Source organism: Channa argus, chromosome 17 (genome assembly GCF_033026475.1).
Source record: "Channa argus isolate prfri chromosome 17, Channa argus male v1.0, whole genome shotgun sequence".
Taxonomy (NCBI): Eukaryota; Metazoa; Chordata; class Actinopteri; order Anabantiformes; family Channidae; genus Channa; species Channa argus.
The window spans coordinates 12,418,995-12,439,752 of NC_090213.1; the positions used below are offsets into that span (position 1 = coordinate 12,418,995).

General features: G+C 39.5%; 2 protein-coding genes across 3 annotated transcripts in view; one reads left to right on the forward strand and one right to left on the reverse strand.

The window, feature by feature from the left end:
• Positions 1 to 1,105: 1,105 nt before the first annotated feature.
• Positions 1,106 to 10,513, forward strand: myb (v-myb avian myeloblastosis viral oncogene homolog). 2 transcript variants are annotated; one of them, XM_067482620.1, is made up of 15 exons: positions 1,106 to 1,264; positions 3,292 to 3,409; positions 3,635 to 3,706; positions 3,926 to 4,018; positions 4,945 to 5,165; positions 5,755 to 5,983; positions 6,077 to 6,145; positions 6,240 to 6,344; positions 6,801 to 7,073; positions 8,031 to 8,146; positions 8,226 to 8,340; positions 8,448 to 8,543; positions 8,801 to 8,899; positions 9,014 to 9,097; positions 9,191 to 10,513. In XM_067482620.1, exons 1-15 carry the CDS (start codon positions 1,242 to 1,244, stop codon positions 9,302 to 9,304), a joined length of 1,827 nt encoding a protein of 608 aa, XP_067338721.1. In that variant the 5' UTR covers positions 1,106 to 1,241; the 3' UTR covers positions 9,305 to 10,513. The 2 variants fall into 2 exon arrangements, with proteins under 2 accessions (XP_067338721.1, XP_067338722.1); XM_067482621.1 differs by having other exon boundaries at positions 9,194 to 10,513.
• An 819-nt stretch (positions 10,514 to 11,332) lies between these two features.
• The window catches only part of LOC137102772 (3',5'-cyclic-AMP phosphodiesterase 7B-like), a 46,919-nt gene continuing 37,493 nt past the window's right edge, over positions 11,333 to 20,758 (reverse strand). Inside the window, exon 13 of the mRNA XM_067482624.1 lies at positions 11,333 to 13,272. The gene's annotated coding sequence lies outside the window, so the exon portion shown is untranslated. The remainder of the gene's footprint in view (positions 13,273 to 20,758) is intronic.

Below are 20,758 nucleotides of genomic sequence, written 5' to 3' on the forward strand. Positions count from 1 at the left end.
ATTAACCCCCTCCTCCCTGTAATGAATGGTTGAGCGACGACAGTCCTGGCCCAGGGAGGATGGAGAACTCAACCAAAACACAATAACAAAAATGCTTTGTGGCCCCTAAATAAAGAATAGGGCATTGCATCAAAGAAAGTATTAGCCTATGTTATTCCTCATCTTTTAAAAATGGTTGATGGAAAAACAGGTTCACCTTGTTCTTAACTAAGATGTGGGCCATATTTGAAACAAATCCAAATACATCATCCGCAAGATGTCATTTCGAAAGACAACTGACGAGAACAACTAAAGGCAGTTCTGTGCAATAAATGATTCAAGGTTAGGGTGCCACTTCATTTAGTTAACTTTCTTTGTTTAGATTAGCATATAAGCTCATTTTATCGTATCGCCAGTAGATAAGACAATCTTCTTCCATGTTTTATCACTAAGTAACATCTGTCTCCAACAGCAGCAGGCAGCCTGCAAACAGGTACCCGAACTTCACGTAACAAAAAACATTCCGCAATTGTTTACTTCGTCCAGATGCGCAGGTTTCCTTCTCCTTTTCACAAGAACAGAAGTAACTCACGACAATTGTTGACAAAAGGTTATTTAGCGCGGATGGCCGGGTAAAACGCGCCTTTGGCAAGTCTACTGTGTAATACCCTGATGCCTTCAGTAACGCCTCGTAAATGTTACATGCATCTGCCCGGCAGACGATCCCCTTGTAGTTAAACTGCATTTCTTGAGCATACAATAGTATCTAACCAAGACCACAATAACCCATTTTGAATATGTCACATATAATGCAGCCACCTATCATCGAGGCATTTGTGAGTATAATTTTGTATGAAACATGTTGCTGATCTGTGGCCTATAATTCAATATTATACATATTACCTATCAAAAACGCACAGGTTCAACATTTTATTAACAATACTATAGGCTCTATCATTGTTATCACTTTTTTATTAACGAACCAATTCCATTTCTGAGGTTTGGAGAGTTCGTTCAAATCGTAATGCTAAAAGGTCCGATGGTTCTGAAGTACACTGTACTGTACATGCGCAGTGAGCCGCACGGGGCCCAGGAGCGCCAAATTTACCGGGATGCGAGGGGGGACGAGGAGGAGGAGCAGTAGCTGAGGCTGCTGTAGTTTAAATTAATGTCAACCTGCCTCCTCTCCGGGAGAACAGCTCTGCGCAGATAGCGAAAGTGAGTGCTCAGCGCAACGTGCGAGCCGCTCTACAGACTTTAACATGACTCGGCGGCCGAGAAACAGGTAAGCTTAAACTGAGCAGACTTTACTTTTAACGGTCCCATGCCTTTCAAAGTGCGGTTTAAATGCACTAAAACTAACCGCTTTTCTTTTTGCGTTAGCCACAATTTCTGTTAGATACGTCGCGGCTTTGAGTAGCATCATACAGAGAAATCCTGAGAGTTCAATTTAAACACGTATTATGAAGTGGTTTTATTTTTGATGACTTTCATGTGAGCCGCTATGTTTTTCTTGGCCGTTAAAAGCCGAGCAGTGGTGAGTCTCGCTCGCGCGCCCATGACAGGTGGTGGTCATCTGGCATGTGCGCTCCTCGCGCTGCTGTCAGCGGTGAGAGAGAGAGGGAGAGAGAGAGAAAAGGGGTCTCTCTCTCTCTCTCGCTGTGTGTGTGTATCTCTCACACGCTTATGCATAAATAACATTAGGCGCGTGCCTTGCAGTGTGCTGGACGGTGCATGGACATTGGTTTTAATAGAGCCCATAGTAAATACAAAATCAAACACGTCTATCTCCCGCTGTCTCAAACACGCGCAGACTTGAATTCAATGGAAAGAGCAAATTTCACATCTGCAATGTAGTTTTTAAAATCCTTTGAAACAAGTGTATTTCACTGCGGGTTTTTTTCCCCTTTGTGTCACCACCAGGCATTCAGCCACAAAAAATTTCACGTTTGTTGTACAATCGGATGGGATCTCAGATGCTAATCTGGCTGGCATAAAGGTCATTTTAAGCCCGCTTGGCTGAAAGCTGCATACACCCTGAATGTCGCCGCAGCATCTCTGAAAGCGCTCACTGTTATTTTGGAAACTGCGCTTTCACAGCGTCCTCGTTATGCACCTTGTCTTTAGACGAGGCTGCATTTTTTTGTCAGAACCTTGTTTTGATACCAAAACCAAAATTGCCAAATTTGAACAGTTCACTAATACCATCTTCCCGTTCCGTACACTTTCCCAATGAACATCGATGGGCTCGGCATTTCCCTTAAAGCATCTGGCTGCAGATATTAACTTTGCGTGTGAAGTTTTTACTCGAATATATAACCAGTGAACGTTTCATTGCGGGTTATTGGTTTATTCTCGTGGTTTGACACAGATATCCTGAAGAAAGTGCGACGCAAGTTCACTTTACATAAAACCACCCCGCTGATTGAGATTAGAGCAATGATTCTCATTACTGCTACATTATGCAGTTTTCAGTTGATTCATCATTTTGAAGTATTCGGTATTCACCTTCTTTTGTTTCCTTGTTTGTGAACAGAATGCTGTTTTATTTTGTTTGGAAATGGATCAGGGTTGTTTTATGACTAAAACTGAAAACCTTAAGCTACCATACTGGAAACTTGAAATGTGTGCAAAAATTCATTTTTATGTGTATTTCTTCACCATATATACTCATTGCTGGGTATGTCATGTTTTGAGTAAATGGGCAGAAACAAGACACATATTTCACAGTACACATCCTTCTTTGTAAACACACACACACACACACAAACATATCTCAGTGGGGTACCTATTCACCTGTTGCACTATTGTCCCCTACCTAGCCTCTATGTGGTCCATGATCTGCATTTTGATTGGTTTAAAAACGTGTGTGTGTGTGTGTTTGTGCGTGCGTGCGCGCGCGCTCGCCTGCGTACATGGCTGTGCTGTACAATGTCGTTGCAGGTCTGAGCATGTCAGGGTCACAAAATTATGATTGCATGTGCCAATCCCAGTATCTGTGGAAACCAAAAACATTGGAACCTGTTCATCCATCCTCTTTCCCTCCCACTTGCTGTGCTCTTTTTCCCCTTGTGGGTGTCTTGGCTAACAGCCTGCACCCAAACCTTCAAGAATGACTGGTTCTGTGTTGACACCTGATGAGTTAAAGAGTGGGCTAAGTTCATTATGTACTCTGTAAAGAGATGATTAGGGAGAAGTTTAGCAATAGACAGGTTCTTATTGTGCTGTTATTTACCTTTCTATTATCTTACACTGTATTTTGTCACACAGCCACCACCTCTTTTGTAAAAATCTTTTTCTCTCTGTCCGTAGTGTTTACAGTAGTGAGGAGGATGAGGAGGAGACAGAGATGTATGAGCATGATTATGATGGATCGCTTGCCAAAACAGGGAAACGCCACCTTGGCAAAACACGCTGGACACGAGAAGAGGTACACATACATAAACAATTCAAAACCTAATGTTTAACACAAAATAACTGTTCACATGTTAAATAGAAATTGCCTCAGGACAGATCTCTTCCTGGGAACCTGGGAGGGAACCCGGTCTAACCACATTCATGTACCATTACACTTTATTTTATAGTACTGAGGAGGATTTTAGGTATAATGAACTATGTTACATGTCTGAAAACTGCAACATGTGATTTTTTTTAGGATGAGAAGTTGAAGAAACTTGTTGAGGTTCATGGATCAGAGGACTGGAAACTCATTGCAAGCTTATTAACAGTAAGTAGGAGATCTGTGTGTACACATGTGCACCTACATACACAAACAAAGACACAGGCACAGACCAGTGACAGTGTGACTGACCAAGAATTTTTGTTTAATTTTTAAAATTATGTATCAGTGCAAATGTGTAATTTTTTTTATTGCAGATCTAAAGATTTATGAGCATAAAGCCTCTCATACTTTGAAGATCAATGCCCTTGCTCTTTGTCCTTGCAGAATCGCACAGATGTGCAGTGTCAGCACAGGTGGCAAAAGGTGCTAAACCCAGAACTTATCAAGGGGCCCTGGACCAAAGAGGAGGACCAAAGGGTAAGGAAAAAACTAATTAATTACTTTGTGGTTAATGCATGAAACTGTACACCTCCATGCAAATGTAACTGTAGGTTTACATGCAGAAATTGCAGTGATTTTTTAAAATTATTTCTCTCTGTGATTGTTTTGTTAAAGTTGTTTAAATGTTAAACCAATTAAAAATTTAAACCAATGTAATAATGTACATGTACAAAAATGCCTGAACCACCACTGGCATTTAACACTAGTGGGGTTTTGTTGCATTATAAAAATTTTTGAAGTAACATAGTTGAACACCACTTACAGGAAGCAAGCAATCAAGTGTCATTCAAGGTGATAACAAAAAAAAAAAAAAAAAATTACTTTTTGTGCCTGTGCAATTAAAGCAACTATTCTGTGGCAATTCCTTGGCTGCCTCTTGCACAGTTTTAGTTTCCCAAAAAGTTGCCGTTACTCAATGAGTAACATGTTAAGTGTCTAACAACCTATGAGGTATTTATTGAACTACTGCAAAGGAATTATATTTCCACCCAGATGCCAATGTAATGATTAGCAGAGTGGCTAACGTTCCACTGGAAACTCCCTCACTGTTCACCAGCAGGTGTTCTCAATCACTTCTACAAGTTGAAAGATAAAGAAGGAAGGGAGGAGGAGAGAAGTGTTCAGTTGTACAATGAAAGACTAAAAAGCCTTTTCATTTTCTCTTTCTTATTTGTCATATTTTATCTATTCTACCTCCTATTTATCTTTTATCTCTTCACCTTGTTATGTTTTCTTTACACTCTGTACCCCTGTACCTCTCCTCCCTGTTATTGCTCCTTCCTTCCTCTTTCCTCATGCTCCTCAACTATCATTCACTTCCCTTCCTTTTTAACGCTCTTCCTCCTCCTGTCTCTACTTTCCTCTTTCTCTCCCCTACACACAATCACTCATTCCCACCCCAGGTGATTGAACTGGTCCAGAAGTATGGAGCTAAGCGCTGGTCTGTGATTGCCAAGCACCTGAAGGGGCGAATTGGCAAGCAGTGCCGGGAGCGCTGGCACAACCACCTGAACCCAGAGGTGAAAAAGACATCTTGGACTGAGGAGGAAGACCGGATCATCTACCAGGCCCATGAGAAGCTGGGCAATCGCTGGGCTGAAATCGCTAAGTTGCTTCCTGGCAGGTGAGTCCGAGTATGAAGAAGAAAGAAATGTGGAAAAAAAGAGAAGCTAGATGAATCACTGAACCCTTGTTGGTTGGCTGTGCAATGCTGTGGTTGAGAAGGGTGAAATGGAGGGGAGGACACTGAAGTAGCAATGAAATGAGAAAAGAAACAAATGGAAAAGTACACAGAACAAAGAAAGAAGATGGAGGTGTTACTATAGTAAGTATTTCCCTTGTTTTGAAAGACAGGAAAAGAGAGAAGTTTAAACTGAGAGGGAGAAATCAACTTCAAAAGCCAATGACAGGACAGGGTGCTTTTTATACAGAAAAGTCTAGAATCAAATGACAAAGACAGAATGACAGAAAAAAGATAGTAGCTCTGACATGATTGTTATTGCTCTCTACAGATAAGCTTATCAATTTTATGTGTGTGTACGCAAATTTGCGCGTGGCTGAGACTTTCTCTATCTGTGTCGGCCTGACTGTGTGCCTGTATTGATAATGCTATCAAGTACTACTAGAAGTTCAGCATATCTTCACATTTTGCATGCATGTGGGTGTTTTGTAATGACTACTGTATAAATTATTATGCTATTCATGTAACGCAGGACTGACAACGCTATAAAGAACCACTGGAACTCCACCATGAGGCGAAAGGTGGAACAGGAGGGCTATCTTCAGAACACATCCAAGAACTGCAGCTCTTCACTCTCCATCAGCCAAAGCTGCATCAAGTCCACCAGTCACATCATGGGTTTCCCCTACCATTCACCCAATCACGCACAGCTGCCTCCGTTGTCACCACTCAATTACACATACATCTCAGATGCTCAGAGAGTGAGTAGGCTTTGAACTACAAAAAAAAAAAATTTTTGGCGCTACAAGAGCTGTGTTTATTTAACGTGAATTTGTTTCTGAATGTGTCAACAGGTGCCCTTCCCCATGGCGTTGCATTTGAACATCCTGAACATTCCCCAGCACGGAACTGCTGCTATACAGGTAAAGGAAAAAAATGTAAACACAATTGAATGATCTATACAGTGAGACAATTAGATGAACGGAACTGAACTGCTTCTTTCTCTTTTTCTCACAGAGACACTATAGTGAGGAGGACCCTGAGAAGGAGCAGAGGGTGAAAGAGATTGAACAGCTGCTCATGTCAACAGAAAATGAGCTGAGAGGCCAGCCATCACTACCAGTGAGTTGTGAGATGTTTATATCTCTGTGTGAGCTTGGGCGTCGAAATTGTCAAGTTGTGACTTGTGTCAGCTCAATTTATGTGCATGCGTGCTTGACCCTAGCTGTAAGGACAGTGGCTGGAAGTGTGTGTGAATAAGGAGGAGGAAACATCTGGGGGGTCTGTTTCTGCAAAAGTGATGAAATAGGACATTATCACCATTTTTGTGCACATGCATGGCCCCTTGTGCAACCTTCTACACAACACTTCTGTCACCCTTTACATTAAAGTTCCTTTTCTTCTTCTCTTTTTTTAAATTTGTTCAATTTTTACACTTCTTCTGTTATTGTCAGACTTGCATTTTCTCTCATGTGCAAGCTTGACACCTTTTTACAGCCACACTGTTGTGGTCATATTTTCACGTGGTTATTCTTTAAGTTATTTCTAGGTCTAAATCTATATTCTTTTCCTATCCAGTTGACTTTGCCCTATGTGAGTTGGGCCAGCCAGAGCTCTTTGACCGACAGCTCAGATGGCGTAGCTATGTCGTTACCTCATCACCAGACAGCTGCACCTGCCCTGCCTCTCGACCAGAGCTGCCTACCTGAGGAGAGCGCCTCTGCAACACGTGCTCACAGCAACAACAGCAGCAACAACAGCAACAACAACAACAATCATCACAACAACAACAACAACAGCTCAACGTTTTCAAATTCTATTCCAGAGTTCATGGAATCTGTCATTGATTCAGTAAGTATATATCTGCAATGCATATTTAAAATATGTTGAGGGTTGCCCTTGGCCTATATTCAATTAGGCTAATTTCAGCATGCCGCAATCGACTGTGTCCCAGTGATAAAAGCCAGCTTAGCGATTAGCAATAGAGGTGCTTGCCAATAGCGGGCTTTGATAAATATTTTCCCGCCCTTTTCCTAGGCCCTAGGCCACTACCAGTGGGTTCTTGGATAGGAGCATTCTCAAAACAGACAGGGTGTTGCCCATTCAGAGCACAAGAACTGCACATGGAGCAATTCAACTTTATTTATATATCGCCAATTCACAACAAAGTAATCTCACAGCACTTTAGAGAATAAAGTCAAGACCAAAAGATGTATAGAGAAACTGCCTTTAATGGAAGAAACCTCTAGCAGAACCAGGCTCAGGGTGGGCGGCCATATGCCTTGACCGGTTGGGGTGAGTGGAAAGTGGAGAGAGAAAACAAAAGAGCAACAAAAAGCAACAACAAAACATTGGTCATGTTTGTTGGACCAGTAGCTGCACACTGGAAAACACTCAGCTCCAAAGCCGGGGACCCCTGCAGAAAGGGACAGAGAGAGGGAGACAGAGAAAGTGAAAGACAACTACAGAAGAAAGAACCCAATGTTTAAACATGGGCTGGTTGTTTTTGCTTAACCCCAAGCTTTCACCTATCAGAAACCTACCCTGAAACCACCGTCACAGAATCAGTCTATTCATCAAAATGCCATTTGATGGCATCAGCACCCAATCATTCAGGATTAGTGTTTCTTCTTTTATATTCTTTATATATCTTTTTGTCTTACTTTAATTGTTGTCATCTTTCCTCATTTAGGCTCAATTTCTGTAGTTCGTATCAACTGAGCTTCTATAATCTATGAGATTTTTGTTGCCTATTAAGTTCAATTATCAAACATCTTTGACTGATTGGTTTTCTTCTTTTTGTTATAGTTTCTTAACCAGTCAATGAGCCCAGAACACTCAGACGACAGTTTACCAATGAGCTCACCTGTGGACTCTAAGCCCCTTATTGATCACTCTATCAGGCCTCAGAAAGAGAATGAAATGTAAGTAACTTTGTTCTGTTTTATTATCCATGAGTTTTGGTAAGTGAGACTTTACAAACAGCTGTCTCTCTACTCTCAGGTTCAGGACTCCAAACATTCGTCGTTCGATTATGGAGTCATCTCCTCGCACACCTACACCATTCAGGTCAGCCCTGGCTCTGCAGGAAGCCAAGTATGGACCCCTCAAATTAATGGTGCGTTACAGACTTGCAAACATCTTAAATCTTGAATTTCTTGTTTTAACCACTGTTGTTCTTGTTCTGTGTTAGCATGACTCAATTAGGGATTCTCGTTTTTCCAGAATACCTCTTTGGAGCAACAGATGGTAGAGTCCATCAAGCAGGAGCCGATGGAGTGTGCGATTGAGCAGCCTCCTATGAAAAAGATTAAACAAGAGGTAGTTTGCACTCAACATAGGCATCTACACAGTCTCAAAAACACGCAGACAAATGTGAGGCTGTTTTTTAATTTTTATGTTGAGACAGTGGATACTTTCAGTTAGCAGATGTGTTAGCATGTGTTGGCAATTGGTTTGAATTTTTGTAACATACTCTCAATGTCCTTGTGAAATAGCAAATAGAAACTGGAATAGAAATTAGCATGACTATTGAAAATGGTGTTCATTATGTAACCATAATGTGTTTTGGGTCCTAGGTGGAGTCTCCATGTGAGAGGAGCCCATGTATGCAGTGGGATGGAAAAGACCTTCATGCACAGCTCTTCTCCCCTAATGCGCCTGCACAGGAAGTACCTGTAAGTTGGCCTTTGACGTCACATTTTATATGTTCACTAATCAAAATCTATGAAATAATAGTGGTACAGCTTGAGCTATATAGTTAATATACTGTTTTATACATTGTCATTAAGGACCTACTTACTAGCTCATTACTGAGTGATGATGGACACAAAACCTACCACATCCCTCGCAGAGGCATGGCCAGCCCACTACAGGTGTGTATAGATTGTTTATTTGTATTTATTGATATAAATTAATACAATTATCACAATAGCACTTTAAAAAAAATGTCTTTCTCTCCCCAATAGCAGCTCAGTTCCTGGGAGCCGGTGACCTGTGGGAAAACAGAGGAGCACGTTTTGGCCTCTGAGCAGAGCCACAAGTACATCAACACATACCCTACAAGGACACTGGTCATGTAGATAGACACATGTTGATCTGGAAACATAAGCATTCCCTGTGCTGGACGCAGTGCGGTGGGGTTCATTTTTGTTGTGGTACAACAGTTGGGAGAGGCAATATGCCAATGGTGTTTTACACTCACACTTGTTGGATTTCAACCAACCAAAGACTATAATTGTTTTGTTGTCGTTTTTTTTTTATATATCTTTTATATAGAATTGGCTTTGGGTTTTTATAAATGTTTGTCCTATCACTTTTGGTCTTGTATTATTATTATTGTTGTATTATAAATGGGATATGGTGGCTATCTAATTTACATTGGGCTGTATTAATAATCCCAAATTTTGATATTAATATAAAGAACAAGTTGATTAATTTATTCCTTTTGTTTTGATGATGACTTTGTTGTTGTTTATTTTACAATTGGCCAATGGAGCAGTGTTGTAAGTTAAGTATTTAAGCCCTATTAGCATTATCATATATCCAAAGGCATATTAATTAATTCCAAACTGACCTCTGAAACTGTTTCATTGTTTTATATGATGGGTCTACTGAGAATTTCAAGTGTTTGGTTTGTGCCACCTCATGTAAACACTTAATTACTGAACAAGAACAGCTATGTCTGTTCTAACATTATCATTAAACTATGAATTATAATATCTACACAACATAAGTGGCCAGCCTTATTAGTATTACCTGCCATCTAAACTGGCACTATGATTTCATCAAAATCAAGAGTTCAGCTATGATATTTTTCTAGGCCTTTATAGTATCCTCATTGCAGATACTATTAATGAACAATTCTAGTTGTTAAAATAGTATACGCAGTATAGTATATATATTTTACATTAAGAATCTTGAATGAGCCTTCACCCAGTAAGAGTGAGACCAAGCTGCACTTGGATTTTAAGTCATCCATAAAAAAGTGAGAGTAATAAACACTGATATTTTATATTATGCTACAAACAGAAACCCGCTGAAACGTTTGTATTGTTTTTTTACACATTTCTTGAATGCTTTTGTATGGTTTTATATTGCATGCTGAATCAAAACTTTGTTTTTATACTAAGCCCACGACAAACAGCAGACAGCCTTTTATACGTTTAAATGCCTTGTTTTGATACTAGCTTTTGAGCAAAAATGATTTTATAAAAGCATTTATTCATCCCAAGTTTTCACTCTTTTATACATTTGTATACTGCCTAGTGAATAAAGTGTGTTTTATAACAGTTGAGTGTTCAGTGTCATTTTAGAAATATTATTTGAAATGATGTAACATAATGTCTTAAATTGAAGTTCAAGCTGTTCCTCTTAGACCATAACAACATTTCCATACAGTATGTTTAAGCTGTAAATGTGCTTTTATTAGCCATGACAGTACAAATAACTTGGAGTGGTTAAAGTTACAAGAGTAAACAGCACATAAACCACACTATTGAAACGCTATTTGAAATGGATTAACTATTTGTTCTCCACTGTCTCCAAAGTGTAACCTATCTCTAGTATTCAAATTTCTGTGTGTGCTGTAGTATTCAAATACTCCACCCTCCCCTACTTACCAGCCACCCACACTCACAAAAAAATGGAGATACAAAGGCTTTCATAAAGTTGTGCGGAGCATACTGTATCATAAAACATTTTCTCCATATGCCAGTTACTAAGTTTATCAGCCACTGAAGGTAATAAGCAAATCTTCCCAACCGTTCCCTCTGTGGATAAAGGGGACCACTTGTGTGCATGTTCCAGATATACAAAGCAAAAGTTTGCCCTCTACTCCTTTTCATTCAACTTGAGACTTTCTTCAGAGACAACTGTAAGCAGCATGTCAGTGTGCTGTGCACACTTATACATCACCATTGTTTGTATGGGAAGCTTGGAGGGCAAACATACATGTAGACATGTATGAGCTCTACCTTCAGTCTCTTGAGGAGACTTGTTTTCCTGTGAGGGCATGAAAGGCAAGGGGCCCAGACTCACACCAGGATCTATATTTATACCCCTCTAATTTCTCGCATCACCCCTCTTTCACTACCTCCACCCACCTGCACCTCCACCTCTCTCTGGCCCACCACATTGCCCTCCAATATAGATTCCCATCTCGAGAAGTAGTCTCAGAGGGACACATAAACAGAAATGGCATTCACATTACAGTCGAATCTGACAGGAACTGTGGTATTTAAAGCAGGCCAAACAGAAATAGTTTCCTCGGGGGGTCAGTGTATGCTTAAGCGTACTGAACCTTCAAATGACATATGCAGCACATACTTGTGTTCATACATTAAACAGAACATGATGTGGTGTTAACTAATAGATTGTAACAATAATAAAGGAAAACGTTAGTACACAGATGATAAGGTGGGTTTGGTGAGGGTTTATTAAATTAAGTATAGAGTATTTGTTTAGATGTATGTGTATGTGTGTGTGTGTGTGTGTGGAGGGGGGGTGGGGGCCAGACTTGTGGGAAGAGGCCAGAGCAAGAAGCTGACTTTCACAATGGGAATTTCACCATCTTTTACTACACCCAGAAAAAAGACCCAAAGCCCCAAACCCCATGAGATTCACAGACACCTGCTTCCACTGAGTGAAAAGGCAGCTGCATGTGTGTGTGCGTGTGTGTGTCTGTGAGTCTGAGTGTGGAGGGATGGTGGTTTATTGACAAAAACAATATAGACCCAGATGCATATTGTACGACATAACATCCTGTAGTGTGAAAATGTTTGGCTTGATGTCAGGGCATTCAAACTGAGATGTGTAGGAAGAAACATAAATGTGGATCTGTCATTGTAAAGTATGACTGCAGAAAAAAGATCTTTGATTGATTGACACTAAAAAATGTTTTTTATTCTTTATTCTATCAAGTAATTAGAGTGATTATTGTTGTATGACAGTGCACAATATCATTAAAACATTAACTTGCAACGTAATGATGCTGATATTGGATTTCATCAGTGGTTTTCAGGCTGAGGTTATTTGAGTTCACCACAGAGCTATTGTCCTCAAGAGGCAAACATACAGTAAAATGACACAAATCAAACTGTGCTCAAGCTACATTTCATAATTCATAGCCTTTTTATAATGGGCAGAAGACAAAGTGCACAATACAAAAGATGAAAAAGACTGCTGTTTTTTACATTTAGACATAAAAACATGCAGCTACTGTAGTCAAAGTATAAATAGCTCCTATTTATATCCACTAAATAGTAAAACAATACTCTGACCTTTAAGCAAAGGAGGAAATGCTAGTCAGATATCTTTAAAACAGGTCTGGTATTGTTTCTATAGTGTTTCCCTTAAAAATGTGGGGATGTCTCCGGTTGTACTTGGAAACCGTTCAAGTTTTTGGTCCAGGGTGCCATGGCAACTACGATGTAAAGCTTTTGCAGTGAAGTATAGATCAAGATAGACGTGAGTTCTGGATGAAGTGTGCAACTTATAATGCAAACATGGGCTTTAATTTTAAATTTCCCATTTAGACTTTACTGGGATATGTTAACAATTTGAAACAACCTGGAAACATTACAGGATAAACCTTTTAATAAGAGATGTCTGTTTTCATGCAATACTATGTGAATTTTAACTGAAATGTTGAGCTTGAAATGTCAAAGCAGAAGTTATTCTTACTGCTAAATTTTTTTATTTCATCCCCTTTCCCTTTTCAAATCAAACATGTCTGTCGCAAGCAGATTGGCTCATAAATTCAGTTTGACGTGTCACAATTGATTTATAGCAGGATGTTGCAGAAGTGGCAGGCTTCTGAACACGCGCATGCATACTCACAAAACACACACACTCCACATACTCAAATGCTGGCCAGAGTGCTCTGGGCCCGAATAGATTACTCTAGTCGATTTCCTCATTCCTTGGCTGCTGTTGTGGTCGGAGATACTCAGGCAAGGGCAGCCGCTCCCTGCTGGCAGCGGTCAGGTAGGAGGGCTGGGCTGGGCTGGCTGGGCCTGATAACTACCTTATCCATCCATAAGGAGAGACGCTGGGGGCAGAAGAGAAGACGAGTGATGAAGAGACAGGGAGAGAAAGAGAAAAAACAAGGGCTTCTGTGAGGTCAAAGTAGGGCTATACTTCTGTGAATTTGTCTGTTTTGTGTCTTTTTTTAATTTTTTTTTTATTCTGCTTTAACAAAAAGAGCCCTAAAACCAAAGTTATGTTATGTCTTTAAAATGAGAGCTGAACTATCAGCTGCAGCTGAAAAATGTGTGTTCAGTATTAGGACTAATGCTGCACATAATTCAGCTTGTTTTGAAGGTTAAAGAGCTGATAATGGTTTGACATGAGAAGATGTGTTCGTGGGTTAAGTGTGGAGTTAGAGCCTCTAGTTTGCTTAGCTTAGCAGAAAAAGTGCAAACAAGGGGGACGTCTTTACTGTCAGACATTCAACAATCCTTCTACCAGCATCTCTAAAGCTCACTTACTAACACAGTGTATTTCACCTAATTCTTACAAAAATCGGAAACAATCGGAAACTGCTTCTCAGCAAACAACATCCAGTCTCAAAATCTTCTGGACTAGTTCTCCCTAAAACCACAGATTGTCTTTTTTTGCAACACCAGGCCAAACAGGGCACAGAAATAAAAAACAGCTACAACTATAAAATTTACCACTATTAATTTCTTTATTTCCAAGTTTCCCTCTTGGGGGACACACACAGTAAGTATGCACATTTGTCACATTAGTGTTTGGATGTTTGGCATCATGGAGTCACAGTTAGGTCTGGACGGACAGAATCAGACAGATGTACACATGCCTGAGGTGAGAGAGCTTTTGCTCTTGTAGCTGATGCATGATTTTTAAACAGAGAAAAACAACTTTCTGAAGCTGACTAAAAGGTTTGAACACTGAAGTAAGTATAGAGTTTTTTTTTGTTTACCCATCATGGTGAAAAAACAGTATGAGCTTGACCATAAAAGCTCTATTCCATCTATCCATCCATCATCTGTTACCACTTATCCTGTGTAGGATCACGGGGAGGCTGGAACCTATCCAAGCTTTCATAGGGCGAGAGACAGGATACACTCTGAACATGTGTTCAGTCTATCTCAGGGCCAACACAGAGACACACAGACAGACAAACCAAAGTGCACATGTGGACAATATGGGACAAGCCTGCATCAGTGGACTCAATCAGACACTAACCATATAGTGTAAGCTAACTCCAAACTCAAGCTAATTTAGAGTTACAGGTGACACATTTTTAATAATTAAAAAACATATTAAGCTATTTTTTTTCATGTAATAGAACAAGCAGTACCTTATTATTCCTGGTATGTAAAGCTCATTACATTCAATGTTACTGAGATTTAACTGTACTATATGTAAATGGGGGGGTGTTTTCATCTGGGCTCCTTCTGAATTAATAATAGATTGGTTTGGAATAGTGTTTTCATTTTTAGTTCTTAGCTTGGAGACAAAAGTAAAGGTTCAGGACCCCGTGTTTGTATAGAGTCATGTGAGGCCCATAACACATGGAGAGAGAACACTATGACCCATGTGCACACATTAGCACACAATCACAAAATGCACACACATGCATATAGTCACACATAACCAAAAAACACAGATTGATCAGATAGACGTACAGTATGTGGAAGAAGAGAGTGACAGTGGAGAGATAGAATTGTAAGAGAAGTGAACACATCGGCAGAGCAAGAACAACAAGGAGAGAGAGATGGGGACTGTTGAAGCTGCTGCTGAGGTGATTAGACTGCACTTTAACAGTTACTATGTTCCCAGATTTGGCTGACATTCATTTGACCGTTTGTTTGTTGTTTTTCAGGACCAAAAATGTATAGAGCAATGTGCCTGCTGCAGATAGCCTGAAAACAATAACTGTAAACATTTTCAAAAGTGGGTCAGGACTGCCAAAGTGGTGCCAGCAGTGTCAAGGAGCAAAAAACAGATGGTCAGTTGACAAAAGACTGACAGAAAAGTGGAATAAACAACCCAATAAGTGGAGAAATGCGCAGAAAAAAAAAAGGCTGGTTAGCTCATATCAGAAAATAACAGATTAAAGGGGGTGTTCTAAAACAACCCAGACATACTTCCATCATGGGTTTTAGATGGGTGATGAAAATACAACATGTTACAAACAGTGTTTGATGCACGTTTTCCAAATAAAACATCTCCAATGAGCTCCAATGCATTTAAACAGATACAAGGTCAAAGACACAGCTCCACGTACCAGGGCTGCGATCATTTGGTCGGGAAAAATGCCAGAAAATGTTAAAAAAACAAAAACCTCACACATATTTTGCACTTTATTTAAATGTAAACTACTTATAACTCCAATTATGTTGGTTTTGAAAAAAGGTGTATATATGTAAAAGCTTCAGCTTTGACACTATCAAACTGTAAAATGTAATAAAACTATAGAGTACTATTGATATGTGACATCGATATGTCGTGTCTTTATATGTTGTAGGTGTCTCTAACATGTAACACTTACAGACTTACAGTACAAAAACAATCCCAGTCAGTCAGGAAAAGGTGCTCACAGGAGTCTATAGTGGTGTTCAGTTTTCACACATCAGACTCATGGATCAGTATATAATCAGCAGGAAAGAGACAACTTTTGCCAACTTTTTGAAGCGTGTCTAGGAAACATGAAGGAAACTAAAAAGAGTCCTCCACACAGCAAATAAATCCACCTCATTGAAGCAGGTGTCAGGAATCAAACAAGTTCTTCTTAAGTAACCACAAACACACACAGAAAAAAATGGACACACATTTGCACACAGGCACACAGCCTTCTGCTGCTGAGTGTGTGGTCAGGGTTATCACTCAGCTTCCTGACTGACTAAGGCTAAGGCCTTTTTTTCCCAGCAACCATTTTAGTGTCACCCACCACCAACACATTTTCACACATTGCAGGCACTTCCACTTAAACCTCATGCTGTCTGCTTTCACATTGGCTTAGTCCAGGTTTTTGTTTAGGTTTTCTTCATTATGCACAGAAAAACAGAAATGCAGGGAGAGAGCGAAAGAAGACGGGGAAGACTCTGTCTGAAAAGCTGTAATATAAGCTGTAATATATAATATATATGTAATAATATGATGCAAAGGATCCAAAACAGGGATTTGTTTTTTTTTTAATGTTTGTGTTTGTCTTTGTGTGCCCATGTAATTTTGTGTCTGATTATCTGGACTTTATTATATCTATTTATATGTTATACTTTACAATAACTTTTTGTCTTGAGAACCTGTGCTTACATACAGGCACAAGTACACCCCCTCTTTACACACACACACACACACACACACACACACAGAGGTTTGTTTTCCTGCTTAGCCTATGTCCAGCTTCCCTATTCACCTGGGTAAATAGAGCAGAAGGAAGGGCCTTTCAATAGTGTCCACCAAACACACACGCCCACACACCCACACACCCACCTACACACACACACACACATTCTCTGAAACCCCACCCTCATTTACCAGCATTATTACCGACAATCACATTTCAATTGTTCCTCAATGTAACATCCAATAAAGCACATGCGCTCTGGTGTCCTAAAACACCCCTCTCTTCTCCTTTCCTTGGTCCATCTCCTCTCCTTGTTTCCTCTCTTCTCATTCATCCACCCCATTGTTTTCTCTAAGTGGTCCTGACAAGTCAATTCAAATGGCACGATAACGCCTGACTGCACCGATTTAGGACACTTGTCAGAATATCTGCCCTCCACTCACCCTCCACCCCTGCAAAATACACTCACGCACCCACTTTAAATACCCCCCCACTTCCCAACTGCTCTTGAACTCATTTGGAGAGTGGGTGTGGTTGAAGGCAATGGGGCGAAAGTTGTGTGCATGTGGGTATGAGTGGGCATATTTGCACCAATGAGATGAAAATATTTCGAACTCGGGCTTTTTTTCGGTGTGTAGTCCAGACACACACACACACACACACACACACAGCTCTTTGTATGTATGACACCTGTCATAGAATGAAGTGAAAAGACCAATGACACATTTTGACATCATCATCAATTCCTAGTTGGACAGCTGAAGTAAACAAATGTTCCTCTGTACTACCCCATTTCTCTTTTCTCCTAGAAAGGTTTGTGTGTGTGTTTGTGTGTGTGTGTGTGTGTGTACAACAAGAACATGCATGATGAGGGAAACAAAGACAAAACAAAAACAACAGTACAGCTGTCAGTGGATGAATCATGCTGTTAGTTATCATCATCACAAATGTTGTCATGAACACTATAAACAAAAATATGTATTTATTTATATGTATTTATATTATATATATATATATATATATATATATATATATATATATATATATATATATATATATATATATATATATATATATATATATATATAATATAATTTAATTCATAATAGTGTACATTCTCTGGTCACTGTGTATGTATGTGAAGAGGGTCCCCTCCTGTGTTGCTCCTTCTGAGGTATCTTTTATTGTTTTCTCCGTTTTATTGGGGAATTTATCATCATCTAATTCAAGGGTCTTAAGACAGACAATGTCTTTGTTTTACAGATTATAAAAGCTCACTGAGGCAAACTGGTGATTTGGATATTGGGCTATAAAATAAAATCTGATTTGACTGGAAATGTCATGTAACCATCACATGAGTAAATATGGTAGAAATTACGGTGGAGCCCTAGAATACAAACACAAGCAGTCTGCATTCATAATCAGGCTGAAAAAGAAGAACTTATGGGACTGATTGTTCAAATCTTGATCAGAAAATAAAAACCAAGAAGACAAAACACTCTCATTGTAATTTACAATAACTATAAATAATTGTTTCATCAAGAAAGAACTGCAAAATTTAGGTTTAATTGTTTTAAGTTTTGTTTAAATCAAACTATAAATGCTTCTATGACCTATTAATATGTCAGTCCACCTTTCAACACTTTGCAACGTACAGCCTGAATCTTTAAAGTTTGACTTGTAATGCTGTCATTTAAAACTAAATGTGGTTGGTTTTGTTTTAGCTCCTGTGTAACTGTAACTTCGACATGAGCACATGGTGCATTTGTTGGAGATTATTTTCATGTTTTTAATCAATTGTGGGTTTTAATGGAGGTCTTAGGAAAACTGGTCAGGAACACACCAGTCATTACTGTCAGCCCAAGTTGAAAAAGTAGTGCAGCTGATGTGTGTTTACCTGTACACTGTCATTACTATATCCAGGATGTTTGGGAGGTAAAAGTAGTGAAATGAACCTTTGCAGAGGATTATAGTACGAAAAAAAGAATTTATCACCTGATTAGTAAGTTCCACAGTTTCCAGTTCATAGGAGAAACCTGCTTAGAGACAATTTAAACCTGCCTAGTCGTGATTTATTCATCTAAAATTCTTAGAGAACATGTCGGCCCATAGGAGCACGGTCTGAAATACTGAATACCGTGAGCGTTTTTATACAATATTGAGTTTGGATGTTCTCACTGTGCCTGAATGGGATTTCTCCAGGTATATATTGGAATATTCCCACAATTCTTCCTATAGTCCAAGGACGGGATTTCTTGTAGATATGAATATGAGCATGAATGGTAGTCTGTCACTGTTTGTGCCCCGCTTGATGCCAGTTCTCGATACTGCTGATGTAAGATCTGTTTTGTTTTCTCTCGTCTTCTGTGGAAACTGACAGGAAGGAGCCAAATGCTGAGAATGTAAAAACTAACCCAAATGAGTGCATGTTCAGTGTAAATAATGCTGCCCTTTAACCTCTAATGTTAGCAAAAGTCATAAAAGCCCTGTGGGCTCAACAGTCACCGTGACAGAAGGGGCATATATGCAAATAAAAGAAGAAAAAGAGGAAGAGCTTTAAGAGAAACAGAACAAATAATAAAATAGACCTGATAGTAAGTTTGAGGATGTTTTGAACTTTCTATTAGTTACCATGGATTTGAGTTCTGGTCTATTATGTTTAGAGTGTAGTGCACAAAAACAAACCAACAACCGATGAATATGGAAATCGCTACACCTCAAGCACCGTCCCCTGTGCGGGTTATCCACACCTTTCCATCGGCTTCCAAAAAAAAAAAATGCTTCTATCTATGGTGGGGAATTCTGAGCAAACTTGCTTAGGTGGGTTTGTGATAAAATGTAGTGAGCAGCGCAGACGGCAGGTTTTGAGACACCTGTCCCCCTAAAGATAAGAGCAGCAGATATCAGAAAATGAAAAGGTGTGTCACAGTAGTCTTATCTTGAACGTCAGACGGCATGGCAACATAACACTGACACAACCAAACCTATTATGCAATAAGGGACAGGCCCATCTATGCATCTATCCATCTCTGATGAGCCATCTATCTATGATTAATCAAAAATACTATTTAACATACTATTCCTCAATGTACATGCATATGTATTGCATAAATAATTTCTGCCAGATATTTGATCAGTAAGATAAGATACTAAAGACATCACATCACAGCTCTGGTCTCCTTTTTTAAAATTTATTTATGTATGCAATGCCATATTTATTGGTTTATATACACACACACACACACACACACACACACATATATATATTGACCTAGAAACAGCTAAGATACTGCGCAGGACCCCCGAAGACCCTTAAGCATGAAGGAATGAATACGACTGCCACAAAAAAGTAGGGGCGAGTGGGGAAGACAAGACATGCACTTTTCTTCTATTACAAATCCATAAATATTGTTATATGTAAATAAATGAGGCCTGGGCAACAGGTATGATTGCTCAATTACAAGTTCTTAAAAGCTACACTACTGCAGTACAGAATTAGAGAAGTCCTGCGAAATACTGTAATGAAATGTGGTGTCACAGCGCTTTTAAACTAATATGCACTGTCAGCATTGTGAGTGTACAATGTGAAGAAAGACAAGAGGATTGCTAGTCACACAAATGGTTTGGCATTTCTTTTTAATTATTAATGCACAAATAATGAAAGCAGTTCTTTCTTGAACATGTTGATCAGCTGCGTTTATCTTGACAATGTTACTATAAACCGCAGGCTTTACTAGCTTACAACTGAACTATACACATACATACACCCTGTGTGCTACTATAGTGGGTTTAAAATAATCACAACTAAGCTTAATATTTATATCTCTTTATTATTGTCTTAAAACTGACAACAACAATGAGTGGAATTAGTAATATTGCACACACCTTGAAAAGTGGTTCATGCACACAAAAGCACTGAAACACACACACACACAAAACCACAGGCTACACAGTGTAGTTATCTGAATAAAACACTGGGGTAATGTGACCAAGGAGAGGCGCCTTAGCTCATCAGCATAGCATGGAGGGGGGTTGAGGTGTGTGTATATGTGTATGTGAGGATGTGGAGAGTGTGAAGGGGTAGCAGGATTCAGGGTGCTAGGAACACAGCCGTGCAGAGAGATAAGAAGTTGTGGGATTGTCGAGTCGAGGGGGAGAAAAAAAAGAACAGATGAAGACAGATGGATATAGAGACTAGTGAGTATGTAAGTGTATGAGA